We start from the raw sequence: 15,877 nt of genomic DNA, 5'->3' as shown, positions 1-15,877 counted from the left end.
TAATTCTTGTTGTAAAAGGGTCATAGTTTGGATCTATGTTACTTCGATTCTTCATTTTACCTCAAGTACCCGTGTGACTCTCGACATTCGGACACAGGTACAGGCAAATGGACACTTATTTTTAGTCAAAAACATGTAGCCGAGTTTGACACTCAGACCGAGTCCGAGTAACAATGGCTCGGACATTAATATATCAATTAGAAATTGTTAACACGGATCAGTGATCACTGATGGATTAGTAGACATGACAAGTAACCATGCCAAAAGTAAATGTATATTTATATTCTGTAATGCCTATGCCCCTAATCTCACCTTATCAGGATTCAGGATGAAGCTTTTGATTTCAAATGCAGAAAATGTATTGACCCTAAAATCATGTAATCATAACTATGGACCTTAGTTCTCTGATATTTTCTTCTTTTACTTTAGCATTCTTAAATCAACTTTGCGACCCAAAGGTACATTATCCAACTATGTCGTTTTGTTTGAGGTCATCTCTGCGCTCAACAGCTTGACCACAGCTAGGACATCTAGTCCATTTGAACTTTTCAATAAGCTCTCCAAAGATTAGGTCATTGGCATCTCTCAGCTGTCGAGACTCAGTACACCAGTACCCTGCATGCCACGGAACTTCACAGGTATAGCAAAACAACTTCTTACAATTTGGACATGTGGACTTCCTCACTGATCCTCCACACTCATTGATGATTAAAGCAGAGCAGTCTTGATAAGGACAGTAACATCTTTCAAGGAGCAACAGCGAGGATTCACAAAGACAATCACACCACTTGGTGAAAACTTCTGCTGAACTGTTGCTCGACAATCAGTACAAAAAGGATGCATACAACTAGCATTGCTCTTAAACTTGTTGCATTACTGGGCCACTGACCTGCACCCTCACTGATTCCAGCGGATTCAAGCTGGCCAGTAATGCATGATTTCTTTCGGTTTGATTGGAATTAAGGTTGTTACGTTGAAAACTTGAAATTCCACGTGCAAAACAATCTTCTCGAATAAAAATAATTTAAAAGACTGACTACTAGTTTGAATAACAAACTCCGGTTAGAATAATAATACTCCTTTTATATATCACTCAAATTTTCATCCATTTTAACTCAAATACATTAAAAATTCCTGATTTAATTGATTAATTTCCAATTAATCCTTTGCAAGATAGCTGACCGATCCGGTTTTTGAAATCCGATTAATCCTTATAAACTTTTCTTTATTGAAATATATAAAATAGTTTATTAAATTTAAAATACTATATTGATTTAAATATGAAAACTCCGTGGAATTTTTAATTTTTTTTTATCTAGGTAACCTGCAGCTACCCTTCGGTGCGCACTGGGTAAACTTTACGGGCTCACGTAATAGCTGCAAACCATATGAATCAAGGTAAACCAATATTGTTGATAAATAGCTAATATAATCAATAATTATATATTAAATATTATTTAAATATTATAATATATCCGATTTTTATGTCGATTAATTCTTCCGATTAATCTCCAATTCTTCAATTAATCCTAAATCGATATCACAACCGATCTTTTGCAATTACCAATTTCTGTAACACTGCTAAAATGTGTTAAACAAAAAAAAAAGCTTAAAAACTCTATATAACCAGGCCAGGCTGGCAGTTGATTATTCTTAATGGTACAATTCCAATTTGGGGTTTTGGAACTGGGCCAATTAGGCAAAAAAAAATATGTAAAATTATCCAAAAAAACACTTCTACAAAATTTGCCCGATACTAGCACAATCATAATACGAATAAAATTTCACTCGAATATTATATTTTGTTACAATTCAATTATAAATTAAAGAACTCTTTGGTCAATAAAAAAAACTTCCGTTTATACATGAACCAATAAAAATGATTACGTTAGATATACTTACTAATGTGGGGACCATACATCCTATATTAAGCAAAACACACATTTAGTCATATTGTTTGTTTGAGAAGAAAGTAAATATTGCCTTAATAATAATAATAATAATAATAATAATAATAAATTTATTTTATTTTTGTCATTTTTATCAGTATCACAACCGGTGTTGTAATTAATCGGATTAATCGGCGATTAATCGCTCTTCGTTCGGAAATCGAACTGATTAAGCGAAAATCAGGTCAAAAATTATTTTTACAAATATCGGGAAAAATCGGATTGATTGGTCAAAAATCGGATTAATCGGTCAAAAATCGGTCTCATTGTTAAAAAATTGAAAAAGTATTTATAAAAATGAATAAATATAAATTTGTAAAAAATTTAAGAAAAATAATAATTTCCTATACATATTTACTATTTTAAATGGTTAAACAATAAATTTTCTTAATTTTTATCTCACATTAATCTCAATTCATAAGTTAAATATTAAAAATTATATTTACTTTAATAATATTCCATATTTTCAATTTATTTGTATAAATATTTATAAAAATTATATATGTATAATCGTGATAGTAAAATAACTATATATATTATTATCTATAAATAAAAAATAATATTAAATTAGTTCAATGACATGATTAATCATTCCGATTAATTCCTATTACCCATTACTCAACCATGCCGAAATATCTACAGTCTGATTCTAGCTTTTTACGAACACTTATCGCAACAGCTTTCATTTTAGGAATACATTTGGGACCCCTTTGAGTAATTCTTTTCTGGTTTGTCGTCTCCCTCTTGGGTCTACAGTGCAATGTCCCGATTAAAGTACTAACGCATGCCTTAAAAGCGTTGCCAATGTGCTAGGTGAGGGTCAATAATTGACATGTTGCTATTCTGGACAAAAAGTCCAATTTTCTGCTGTTTTGGACATTACTTCATTTAAGTAAATTCAAGTTTCTACTCCAACTACTTCTATCATGCAATAATAAAAATACTTCTAATTGCACTTCATTTTCAACTGTCATCTGCTATTACCTATTAGCATTCCATCCGTACGTACCTCTATCTTGCTTACTTGATAATGCACATGTGTGTTTTTACATTCAAGAATTGCATGTACATCAATAGTGCTGTTACATTTCCTTTTTTTCCATGGCTTGTTCTTGCATAGTAAGTGTTGATCAGTAATGCAGTTTTTGTTTAGCTGCCTATCATTGCCAGAGTTTAAGATTTATGGGTTTTTCGTAGTGTGGCTGTTTAATTTTTCTGTTCTTGAACAAGATTGTGAGGTTTTTATGTTGCCTACTTGCTTGTGCTTTGTTGATCATTGCAGGGGTTTATGTTTAATGGTTTTTTAGTAGTATAATTGTGACACTATATCTGTTTTGAACAAGATTTTTTTTTTAATTCTTGAACAAGAGTGATATCTTTTCTGTTCTTGTGCAAAAATTGGGATTTTTTAATCTTCTTATGGTGTTTAATTTTCTTGTGCTACAGTTTGATTTAAATGATTGTTCTCTTTCTGATTTCTTGTTCTAATTTGGGTAATGTAAGTTAAGAACTTGATTCCAGGCTAGTTGTGCAAGCTATAAGACGGAAATGCAGAGATCATTCGTAGTTTGGAGACATAATTGATGATTGTTCAAGTATTTTTGAGGACTTGAGGTCCTCTATAGCTTATTTTGTCAAACGATCAGCGAATACCCATAGAATTGCTAGAGAAGCAATTTCTATGTCTGATCGTAAGGAGTGGACTTCGGTTCATTTCTAACCAATGTAATTTTTCAAGATTTGATTAATGAATAGTCCGGACTTTATTTTGTTTCAAAAAAAAAAAAGTTAAGAAGTTTTTCTGCTTAGGGTGGTTGCATAATGAGATTTAATGAGTCATTAGAATGAAAACGTAAAATCTTAGTCATGTTATAATCGTATATGGGACATTTGTTTTGCTTGCTAAATGTGAGAGGTACGACCATAAAACCTGACAAATGCCTTGCTGCTATGAGCCTAGGCCGGTGAGATACGTACCTGATTAATGATAGTACATAGAAAGTAGCAGACTGAATTTCAAAATACAGAGTGATTTGTGCATCCTCAGTAACAAATGTGGTTAGAATTTTGTGTAGTGTAGACATGTTCCTGCGCTACTGTTGTTTATGAACAGTTTAATGTTTGTGCTCTTATCATTTACCTTATTAGGCTGTGATAATGTATGCAGAACAAATATGGGGAATACACAGCAAAAGTTAGAACTGAATTTGGACAATCTTAATTCGCAGAATTCTGAGCAGGTTGCTAATGAATCAGCTGGAAGGTCAGAGGCCTTCACTTGCGAGATATGCATTGAACCCATGTCATCATCAGCTAACAAATTTAAGAGCAATGCTAGTTGTATGCATCCTTTTTGCACTGATTGTTTGGCCAAGTACATTCAAGCAAAGCTTGATGATTCTGTAGCCATCATTAAGTGTCCAGCTTTGCACTGTGACCAACTGTTAGATCCTTTCTGTTGTCGAGCAATCATTTCAGCAGAAGTTTTCACCAAGTGGTGTGATTGTCTTTGTGAATCCTCGCTGTTGCTCCTTGAAAGATGTTACTGTCCTTATCAAGACTGCTCTGCTTTAATCATCAATGAGTGTGGAGGATCAGTGAGGAAGTCCACATGTCCAAATTGTAAAAGGTTGCTTTGCTATACCTGTAAAGTTCCGTGGCATGCAGGGTACTGGTGTACTGAGTCTCGACAGCTGAGAGATGCCAATGACCTAATCTTTGGAGAGCTTATTGAAAAGTTCAAATGGACTAGATGTCCTAGCTGTGGTCAAGCTGTTGAGCGCAGAGATGGTTGCCAAGCTGTTTTATGCCGGTATGTTTACCATCGCTTTCTAATATCTCCGAGTATTTTTATAATACAGCATTCTAAATGCCAAAAGCCCTAAAAGCAATAAAAATGATAAACTCCTCAGAGATTCTGCAAGATGTCTGTTGTAACTTCTTTAAGACCTACTGAAACATGCTGACTACCGTATGTGCTAGACTGTAAAATGTACTCGCTTATCTACCTTGATCTCCGTTGTTAACACCCCAAACAAAACATGTCAATGGTCGTTTACATCATGAACGATGACCTCAAACAAAACGACATTGTAGTATAGTATACCTTTGGGTCGCAAAGTTCCTTTAAGAATGCTGAAGTAAAAGATGAAAATATTAGAAAACTAAGGTCCATAGTTATGATTAACAGATTGCAGGGTCAATACTCTTGCTGCATTTGAAAGCAAAAGCTTCATCCTGAATCCTGATAAGGCTAGATTACGTGCATAGGCATTACAAAATATTAATACACATTTACCTTTCGCATGGTTACTTGTCACGTTCAGTTGTTCACTTATCCATCAGTGATCTCTGATCAGCCATGTTAACAATATCTAACCATATCCAATAGAGGTCCGAGCTATGGCCCTTTTAGAACAAGAATTATGCATTTCCCAGTTCATTTTTTTCGTGACTAAGAATTTGAGTTTGCCCTGACAAAAAAAAGGAATTTGAGTTTGCAACTAATATGTATCTTTTGGTCTCTCTGACACAGATGTGGAACTTCATTTTGCCACAAGTGTGGTAAGAAATGCCACTACGGCCCCTGTGCTCAGCCGCAAAATGTTGGTTATTACTTGTGTTGGTATCTGATTCTGCTCTTCGTGTTAATGCTGGAGCTAATATTTACGACTGGGTTCTTTGGCAAAATTTGAGTATTTGACAACATTTGATTGGCATCCATCAACAAGCGATGAAACCAAAAGTTATTTACTGCTCCTCTTTCCATTAAGATTGTAATGTAGTCACTAGTCATGACTTAATTAGCTAAGTAATTTCTCATTGTTTAACCAGAACAATTGGGTAAGCCTAATTGTGATATTGTCAGTACATATGTACTAATTATGTAAAAACTAATTTATATTTTCTTTCATGGTTTTGAACTATATAACTGATAGAACTGCATGCAAAAATATTTGACAATCAAAATAACCATTAGCATTTTCCATAAAATATTTTGGGTACCTAGTAAAAAGAATCTAAAACCTTAAAAACTCTATATATACCAGGTTGGCAGTTGCTTATTCTTAATGGTACAGTTCCAATATAAGCAAAATTCAAGCTTCTACTCTAACAACATCTATCATGTAATATCTATGACAATTCTGAGTACACTTCCTTGTCAACTGTCCTCTTCTGTTGGAATTCCATCCGTACGTACCTCTATCTTGCTTACTTGCTTGTGTAAATGTCTGTTTATACATTCAAGAAGTGCATTCTCCTACACTACTGTTTTAAGAACAGTCTATATTTTGCTCTTATCATATACTTATTTGGGTTGTGACATTGTATGCCGAACAAATATGGGGAATACACAGCAAAAGTTAGAACTGAATTTGGCCAATAATAATTTGCAGAATTCTGAGCAGGTTGTTAATGACTCAGGAAGGTCAGAGGCCTTCACTTGCGAGATATGCATTGAACCAGTGTCATCATCAGCTAAGAAAATTAAGAGCAATGCTAGTTGTATGCATCCTTTTTGCACTGATTGTTTGGCCAAGTACATTCAAGCAAAGCTTGATGATTCTGTAGCTATCATTAAGTGTCCAGCTTTGCACTGTGAGCAACTGTTAGATCCTTTCTTTTGTCGACTAATCATTTCAGCAGAACTTTTCAGCAAGTGGTGTGATTGTCTTTGTGAATCCTCGGTGTTGCCCCTTAAAAGAAGTTACTGTCCTTATCAAGACTGCTCTGCTTTAATCATCAATGAGTGTGGAGGATCAGTGAGGAAGTCCACATGTCCAAATTGTAAGAAGTTGTTTTGCTATACCTGTGAAGTTCCGTGGCATGCAGGGTACTGGTGCACTGAGTCGCGACAGATGAGAGATGCCAATGACATAATGTTTGGAGAGCTTGTTGAGAAATTCAACTGGACTAGATGTCCTCGCTGTGGTCAAGCTGTTGAGCGCGGAGATGGTTGCAAAACTATTTTATGCCGGTATGTTTACCATCGTTTTCTTTGTAGTATAATATACCTTCTCAAAGTTGCATAAGAATGCCAAAGTAAAAGATAAAAATATCTTAGAACCAGGGTTAAATACTTTTGCTGCACTCTGAAATCAAAAGCTTCATTCTGAATCCTGATGAGGTAAGATTACCAGGCACTTACATTTCGCCTGGCTACTTGTCATGTTTACTTATCCATTAGTGATCACTGATCACTGATCAGCCATGTTCATTCTATTTTTTTGCTAAATAGTAGTTACCCTTTTATACCTGTTGTCCGACCAAGGACATTCAACTAGTAGCATGCTGAGTTCATTTTCCTGTCCAGATTTTTTTTTCCGAATTTGATATTGCAACTAATATACATCGTTTGGGCTTTCTGACACAGATGCGGGACTTCATTTTGCCACGAGTGTGGTAAGATCCATTACGGTCCGTGTGCTCAACAACAAAGTTTTTGTTCTCGGTGTTTTGTTCCGCTCTTCTTTATAGTGATATTTGCAACTCTGTTTTATTCTTTTATATAAATGACAAAGTTTTCGGCATGAGCCAACAACAATCCACCAAACAAATGTTATTTAGTAGCTAGTCATTTAAAACTTATACTCTCTCCGTCCCTCTTATTTGTTTACATTTGGTTGAGCACGGAGGTTAATAAAAATTATAAAATATTAGAAAAGTTAAAAAAGTAGGTAAAATAATAAAACTGATTAATATTATATAGTGGAGAAAGTAATGGATTTATTTATTTTTTATATTATAATAACTTTACTATTTTGAGAAATTTTTGAAATGTAAACAATTATAAGAAACATCCAAAAAGAAAAGTGTAAATAAAGAGGAGAAGTAACTATCTAAGCAATTTCTCATTGCTCAAAGAAAGGAAGCATGTTACATTTTTAATATAGACTTACTAGTCTAAAGCCTGTATGCAGGGAAAGTTGTCATTTTTAACCTTTATTACATTTTCAATCACCGTAAAATACATTTGGTAAAAGCACACAAAGTTAAGTATAAAAATGTATAATATGAGGGCAATTTATTTTAGAATGATTGGAAATGAAAAATGTTACTTTTGAAAACTAGAGAATCAAATATTTCAGACATTAAAATTATTCCGGCAGGCATTCATCAACTTCCAGAATCTATCTATTTTAAGTACAAAAACTTGCAACACAACTACACAAGTCTAAACAACAAACTGATACAACGGTACTTCTGTAAGTGAACTCCTACAAAAATTGATTAATGGCTTACCTAAACTGTATAAATATTAAGATTTACATAAATATTTCTCATGGTTCCTACCGAGATGTAAATATATCTATCTTGTAATATTCAACCCTCGGAATCCGTCAAGTAAATGGGGCTTTCCAGATCAGCTGCAGTTGCTGAGGCAAAAGAGTCGAAACTATCTTCTGATGACAGAGAAGAAGGGGAGTTGTCAGAATCTGAGGAAACCTCCTCGTCATCTATAAGAATATGATCTTCATCGATTTCTGATGTATCGGACCCAGATGCACCTAATAGAAGTTTATTTATTGCAGCCTTTGCAGCTTCAACAAACCATTCATCCTCCGGTAACGCGCTACGAAAATACAACAATCTTAGTTTGAGCCAGAAAAAACTACTTTTTTTAGTCCATAGCAACGTGTCTCTGTCTGTGGAGGGGGGGTGTGTTTGCGAAATGAAATGTATGGATACTGATATCACTCATTAATAGTCAATATATATATCAGCCCTATTTGTTTATATGAACTCGGTAAACTTGCAATGGTGGAATACTTTTAAGAATGTCTGAGCACTTTTTAACAAAATGCAGCAAATTACCTTTGTGGTTCTATGCCTCTAGCTGAGAATGTCTTGATTGCACGTGCAATTATTGACGATGCTATCTGCTGCACATGTCTGGATGGGTAACCAGCAAAACGCGCAATCTCAACAGTAAAATGCATGTCAAGAATTAACTGCAAATAAGGTGAATAACAGTTTAAGAAAGAGAAACCAAAAAGCCAATAAAAACTAACACAAGATACATAAATTTATGAAAAAATAACACACAAGGTACAAAGTAGAAAATACAGGCACAAGATACCAAGTCCAAGAAATATTCAGGCCCAAGCAGATCCCACACTATATCAATAACATTTGAAACATGAAACACAATATAGTGTATGTATGTCATGGAAGTTGGAGTTTATTTGGATTGCATAACTTAGTACTTGGTAGAACACGATTTGGGTCAATAATTTTGCTTACACATATCAACTTATAATTCATAAACGCAAATAAAGAAATTTTAGTGAACTGTTCATAGGTTGTCTTACCAGCCTAGAGGGATCTTAGTTCAGAAATATGAAGTGAATCGCCCTACTCAACCTTCCTTTAATTATACATATATTTTATTTAAATTCAGTTTCATTATGTATAAACCACTGAAATTTTGAATTTATGAGATATGTAGAGCCTGATTAAATTTGCAAAAAGTTCACGAATCCATTCTCTTACTGTAACCACTTTATCATCTATCTTCATCTTGTATTCTTAGATTAAATAATCAGTAATTTTACAATAAATATTAAACTTTTGTAGGAGTCAAGTATTTATGTACATACGTGTGATAAATGTAATCACAAAATGTACCTGCTGCAACCCTATTGACTGAAGACGAGCTGACTTGTCTTCTAAAACACCCCAAAACTCATGTTCATCAGACAACCAAATGACCACAGTCTCTGTAAGCCTAGCAAGCAAAACCTTTTGTATCTTTTCCTTCCCAAGTAGCACATCTCCAGCTACGGTTGCTAGCTGTTGAAGCTTTCCAAATAACGCCTGCAGGCACACCAAAATTTTATCCACAGTATAAGTAATGGTGAAGATCTATATATTCCGAAACAAATATTATAAAGATCCGCCAATTTAAATTCAGAAATATACTTTTTTGTTGCTGTATGGCAAATTGATGGTGACAATTAATGAGAAGCATGCTCAAAGGTCTGACACTATTAAAAAAAATCAAGTAAAAGTTCTGAGGAGAGTTGGAACAGTTATTAGCATTATTTGATTTCATTACTAGCATGACCATCTACCACTATAGATTTCTTTTCTATAAAATATAGATATAGAAACAAAATAGCAGCAACTTAATTAAGCATGCAAAAGGTATTATCCTTAGTCCTTTAAACACTTTCAATAGATAGAAAGTAATTGACCTGGAACGGTAATGAAGGAAGAGGGTCAGAATCCCAGACAAGGTCATTTCCTTCTCCATTAAGATATATTTCCGCATCCAGTCGGGTTTCACCATCTCTAGAATATATGAAGTTTAAAACGTATTGCCGACAAAAATGATCTCTCAGCTTATCCAGTGAACGTTGAATCTGGCGTCTCCATTCCTTGAAATCTAAGTTACTAGTGGTAGGAACAATTTTTTTACTCAAAGCACTTTCTGCTTCCATGATTTCATTCAATACACTCCAAATTCTTGAAACAACCATTGGCAGTAGCTCATCTGCAACCGTAAATGCAGTTCCCAATAGTGCAAGCTGCTGGGAATCTGTTTCAGCTCTATAAGGTATGGCCTCTTTCAGCTCTGTTAGACTATCATCTTCCGAGGGACTAGGTAATGCTTTGATGAGAGCATCAACATAATTATCAAATAGCTTTGAAATTCTAATCAACGTACTGCCTCCAAAGTGCACAATGGTTAGGCGGGTTAGCTGCTCCACAATATCCTGTTAAAGAACATTATATATTAGATACCAACAAAAGAAGAAAATGGCTGACCAAGAAAAAACAAGAATATTACATAGGTAAAGATCCATCCTATATGTACCAAGTTGTGTCCATTAATATAACATAAACTTCTTAAGTAAGCTAAAAAAGATCATTGGAAAAGTATCAACATTTTCCTCGTGTAAAGTCCTAAGCTAAATTGATGCATGCAAATTCTCCCATCTCAAATGCAGCATTTCGTAGGTTGCTTAAAATGGGGGTTGAGGTAATAACATGTATCTATATTACATGTTTGAGTTAGGAAATATCGTAGAAATATCTAGAGTACATAAAAACAATGAAAACTGAATCCACAGATTTTCAAATATACACCTAAAATAGCAAAATTAGAATATTTCTAGAGTCGGATGAGATTCTAGAAGCAAATATATATACATTTTTCTCTCAGATTAGATGCTATGTTTGTTACATCGCTGACGTATAAAACAAGAACAAAAGGTAGTACTCTAGAGTTTACAATAATAGGTATAGCTGGAGACAGAAGATTAAGGAACCCTTAAACTCCTAAGGAATCTTTCTGTTTCGAGATAAACGTTTTCCTTGACTTTATATCAGATTATAACTGTTCCAAATACATCGTTTTTAGAATGTGTACCGCGAGTTCCCTAAAGATCTATAAGCTCCAATTAAGTTACAACAAGTGCAATTTATTTAGAAATTTAGATGTAAAGGATAGCATCAAACAATTTCAGCATTCGGAAATATTGTAAAAACATTAACTCACTTTGACATTATATATGAACCTCATTCCACTGTCAACAAGCACATTATTAGATGATGCTGAAAATATAGACAATGGAGATGCCAAGCGAGGTGACAATGGCAAGCTCTCATCACTTCCTGCAAGGTCGAGAACTACTTTTCTAGCCCTTCGAAAATTTAATTCCAGAACCTCTTCAATGTATGGCTGCAAAAGCACCAGTTGCAGTTCTGACAGTTTTATGCCTTGAGACTCCAAAGCAGAACAGTGATTAAGACTAGCCTGAACACAAATGCAAGCAACACGTAAAGCAAGTACTGTTTCGGAAGAGGGTGCATTTTCCTTGACTAATCGTATATATGTTTCAACCTCACATTCTGCCCATTGAACAATTCTACTGCTGTAAAGGGGGTTATCACCAAACATCTGAACAGCATCCCTTGCTGTCAAAGAAATGGTAGAGAATAAAAGATTAGACAGGGTAGCCGGATACGTTCCAGGGTAACATGGGCATAGTGGAATAAAGTTCTCGATGCTTCTTTGAAGACGTGATGCATATGCTTTTAGCAGTAGCTGATGAGCCAATGGACCTTTTCCAAGCTTTACCAAACCCAATAACACCTCCTTAAGTTCAGTAGTACCAACTGATGGCTGTTCTGCGATCTCAACTAGTTGACTCTCGAGGATTAATTTTCTTTTCAGAAAGGCAGACTTGAAAGATGAAGTTTCAGTAGATGAAGGATCTCCTATGCCTTTTAGCTGGGGATTACTTTTCTCTTCTGCACCAATTAGTTCTAATGCTGCTTCTACTTTGTGCTCGACAAGAAGAACATCAATATTCTCCAAAAACATTGACCTGTGATCTTCCGCTTCACTCTGTAAGGGATTTTTCATATCAAGTTTTTGAGGATTCTGATAAGCTTCAATAAAGCCTGCATTAGCACTCGTCCATTCTTCCAGTTCACGGCATACGCCACTCATCAAGTCTTGCACAAGGATTCCTTGACCAGAAATTTGCTTTCGAAGTTCATTTAATTCATGTTCCATCTCTACGACCTCTTCTGATAACCTACAATCATTCCCAAATCAGCTATTGAGATTAACGGCTGTCAATTCTTGAAGTATGTAACACCCTGTCCAAGCCAGGGAAGTAGGATATAATTCTCTTTGACTTGTCTTTCATACTAAGGAATAAGATAGATGGTAAAATGATTGATATTAACAGCATCCTAATCGTAAACCCTTATATAACTATAAAAGGAATGCAGAAATTTGACTTGAGTTTAACTAATGCAAAAGCGTTGGCTTATGTCATAGGAGAGTGGGAATATATACTCACAGATAACGAAGAAACCTAGATAAGTCAAAATCTAAAAGCTTGAACAAAGAATTAAAACGAGTGCAAGTTCCCAGACTACACTCCTTAGTCCTTAGTTTCACTGCAGCAGATTCTCTCCCTCTTTCACCAAACACAAAACCCACAGTTCACCTGTTTCTCATCTTTATTTTGTTTATCATCCTTCATTGTTTTCTTCTTTTGCTAAATGATTTCTACTGACTAGAAAATAAATAGGTATTACAGTAGAGCTCAGAGTAGATTACTACTGGTATGCCTAGACTAGTAAGCAAAAGACATCCATCAATTTCACATACTTGCTATAATATTACTATGAGTCTACGACTATAATGGTTCAGGCAATAAAAGTCATTAATAATTTAGATCAACCATAATCACTTAATAAAAATACTTGATGGCAATTGTATTACAGATCTCAAACAGCAAACATAGCTCTGAATTGAGATCTAGTACGTCATCAAGCAGGTGGCAAAAATAAAATCAGTCCCAGACAATTATGTGAGGATTTCTTGAGCACCACCACAGTCCACAAGTATGAAATTTCAGGAATTCCGATAATAAGCCAAAACTTTTTGCACACTCCAGTCATGACACTTGTATTCATACATGAGTATAAATTACAAAAAAGAGAATAATTCATTGTAAGAAATATTCACAATATTATTGCAACCAACCAACATAATAAAAAAGCACACTTTCACATTACCTTAAGAAAGCCATGTGCTTAGCACGAGTGTTCCCGCATAAGTTCTCTACTGCATCCTTCAAATCCAGAAGCTCAAAACATATCTTTCTTATGCCCTACTAACATCAATATTCAAAGTCGTCATACACACAGACGATTTTAATAGATTGTTCAATTTGAAAATAACATAGTGATGATAGTTATACAATATCTTAGGGCTAGTTCCATTTAAATCAATACATCGAATAAGTGTGTTTCATCACCAGTCAGTAAATGAAACATTAATTCCAGAATGATTTCCAACAATAATCAGCTACAACATCTACTGCTTTGAAGTAAAATTTCCGATCAGAGCAACAAGTTATCATATTTCTTACTTAAAACCGATAAATTCAACCAGATAAAGCTGATTCAACAAAAAACATCTAAAATATGAAAAAACCCATATCAAACATTACATTAGGCATTAAAAAAGCACCATTTTTTCCTCATCATATCTTAATAATTCTATGTAAAATGGGAATCAAAGGACATAAAATCTTGACCAGCAGATAAAATTTAAATCTTTTGCAGTTATGCTTATGTATCGAAAAAACATATACAATCAAGAACTCAATGGGAATATATATTGGTAAAATTAACAAGGGAAGTAAAGTACAAATCAACAAGTTGATTGATATAAAGAATTTAAGTACAGTAGCAAAAGTACATTTTTCATCACTAGAAAAAATAACAAAAAAAGAAAAAAAAAATTACCTTTTCAAACTTGGATTGATAAGAAGAATCAATTTTAGATTGTGGGGTGACAGATTCAATTGTTGGGAAATCATCTTCTTCTTCACTGCTCTCCATCCTCTCTCTCTCTCTCTCTCTCTCTCTCTCTCTCTTTCTCTCTCTCTCCCTATCTCTCTCTGTTACAAATTCTCGATAGCTTCTTCTGACAAGAATATTTTTGTATATGTGTGTGTAGAGGGAGAGGAGATTGGAAATTTGAAATCAGGGAGAGGGGGTGTTGCAATGTAGGTTAATGTTGCTGCTGCAACTACTGTTTGTTTATAGAATATAATGCAACAATTTGATATTTGCAAGTAATTAAACTCCTCTCTATTTTATTTTGTTGTTTATTTTGGTGACAATGATAGTTTTACACTTTCTTATTTGCTTTTCGCTAGCAAATGAAATTTACTCCTCGAGCTATTCGACGTCTGGGTGTGCGTTAATTTATTTCGCGGAAAATTAATATTTCTGTTTATTTTATTTTATTCAATATTAAAAATTAATTGACTCGTTCCGAAAAATAAGTAGTCGAAACTTGAAATATATTTGGATAATTAATTATCTTTAAACTCGATTACTTTTGAAACTTAGTTTAAATTAGGTGAAAACGGTTTGAGTCAATCTTTTTTTAAATAAGAATTACCATGTTTTTTTATAAAAAAACTAGGTATTACTCGATCATTCATTATAAATTATGCTTAAAAATGTTAAATATATAAAGAAATTTAAAAATGAAATGCCCAACCTTTAGGTTGTAAGTAGTACTTAATATTAGAACCAAATCAAATTTTATTCTATCGCTTTCTATAATTTAAGAGATAGAATAAAAAAAATCAAATTTGAACAGTATATAATATAGATTAATCCAAATTTTGATAATAATAATAATAATAATAATAATAATATAAACATAAATTCTTTTTATTATAGTACTCCCGGTGTACATTTAATTTTCCTTTCTGAAATGGCCCCTTACATTTATTACTTACATTCAATATTTTTTTCTACTACACTAATTTTATATTAAATACTGATTGATCCGCTCAAATCTCAAATCAAATGTATATTTTTCGCTAAGACGAAGAAAGTATTACCTAAAAAGTCAATTAATATTTTTTAAACTCAAGTTGGGTGACTTAAAAAAATAGTTTCTAGTCTTGTCTACATGACACGGTGTGTCTGTCTTTGTCTTTCATATGAGATTTGTCTTTTTTGAGATTTGTCTTATTCTATTCCTTGTTATCGATTTGCCCTTGCAATTTTGATGGCTTCTACCAGTGGTATAACGCAGGCTATGAACAACATTTTCTTGGAGGATGAAAAAGAAGGGGTTTTGACTATCGAGGATGAAATATCAATAGATGGAGATCTTGTATCGTATGGTTTTGATACGAAGCTTTGTGTCGTGGTTAGATTCATATCAGATGGTCGTGTTGATTTTCCAGCAATGCAACAAACGTTGGCTGCTTTATGAAAACCTGGAAAGGGAGTATAAATCAAGGAACTCGATACTAATCTTTTTCTATTTCAATTTTATCACGAAGTTGATGTAAAAAGAGTTATGGATGGATGTCCTTGGTCTTTTAACAGAAAGGCTCTGATAATGGCCAGGCTGAATGATGGTGATA

General features: G+C 33.9%; 3 protein-coding genes across 3 annotated transcripts; 2 read left to right on the top strand and 1 right to left on the bottom strand.

Moving 5' to 3' along the window:
• The first annotated feature begins 2,854 nt into the window (after window positions 1-2,854).
• On the top strand, window positions 2,855-5,856 carry LOC141686829 (E3 ubiquitin-protein ligase RSL1-like). Its single transcript, XM_074491910.1, has 3 exons — window positions 2,855-2,950; window positions 4,117-4,761; window positions 5,485-5,856. Exons 2-3 carry the CDS (start codon window positions 4,124-4,126, stop codon window positions 5,642-5,644), a joined length of 798 nt encoding a protein of 265 aa, XP_074348011.1. The 5' UTR covers window positions 2,855-2,950; window positions 4,117-4,123; the 3' UTR covers window positions 5,645-5,856.
• Window positions 5,857-6,245: 389 nt separating this feature from the next.
• Window positions 6,246-7,490, top strand: LOC141682724 (E3 ubiquitin-protein ligase RSL1-like). The gene is made up of 2 exons (XM_074487423.1): window positions 6,246-6,927; window positions 7,324-7,490. The coding sequence occupies exons 1-2, from the start codon at window positions 6,293-6,295 to the stop codon at window positions 7,460-7,462; spliced, it is 774 nt and encodes a 257-aa protein (XP_074343524.1). The 5' UTR covers window positions 6,246-6,292; the 3' UTR covers window positions 7,463-7,490.
• A 540-nt stretch (window positions 7,491-8,030) lies between these two features.
• On the bottom strand, window positions 8,031-14,545 carry LOC141684217 (exocyst complex component EXO84C). Its single transcript, XM_074489089.1, has 7 exons — window positions 14,229-14,545; window positions 13,494-13,588; window positions 11,455-12,499; window positions 10,148-10,669; window positions 9,579-9,767; window positions 8,766-8,902; window positions 8,031-8,523 (listed from the first exon to the last, which is right to left on the bottom strand). Exons 1-7 carry the CDS (start codon window positions 14,322-14,324, stop codon window positions 8,274-8,276), a joined length of 2,334 nt encoding a protein of 777 aa, XP_074345190.1. The 5' UTR covers window positions 14,325-14,545; the 3' UTR covers window positions 8,031-8,273.
• Between the last annotated feature and the right edge of the window lie 1,332 nt (window positions 14,546-15,877).

Source organism: Apium graveolens, chromosome 9 (genome assembly GCF_009905375.1).
Source record: "Apium graveolens cultivar Ventura chromosome 9, ASM990537v1, whole genome shotgun sequence".
Classification (NCBI taxonomy): Eukaryota; Viridiplantae; Streptophyta; class Magnoliopsida; order Apiales; family Apiaceae; genus Apium; species Apium graveolens.
The sequence above is the reverse complement of the archived record's forward strand: the minus strand, read 5'-3'. Positions and strand labels throughout refer to the sequence as shown.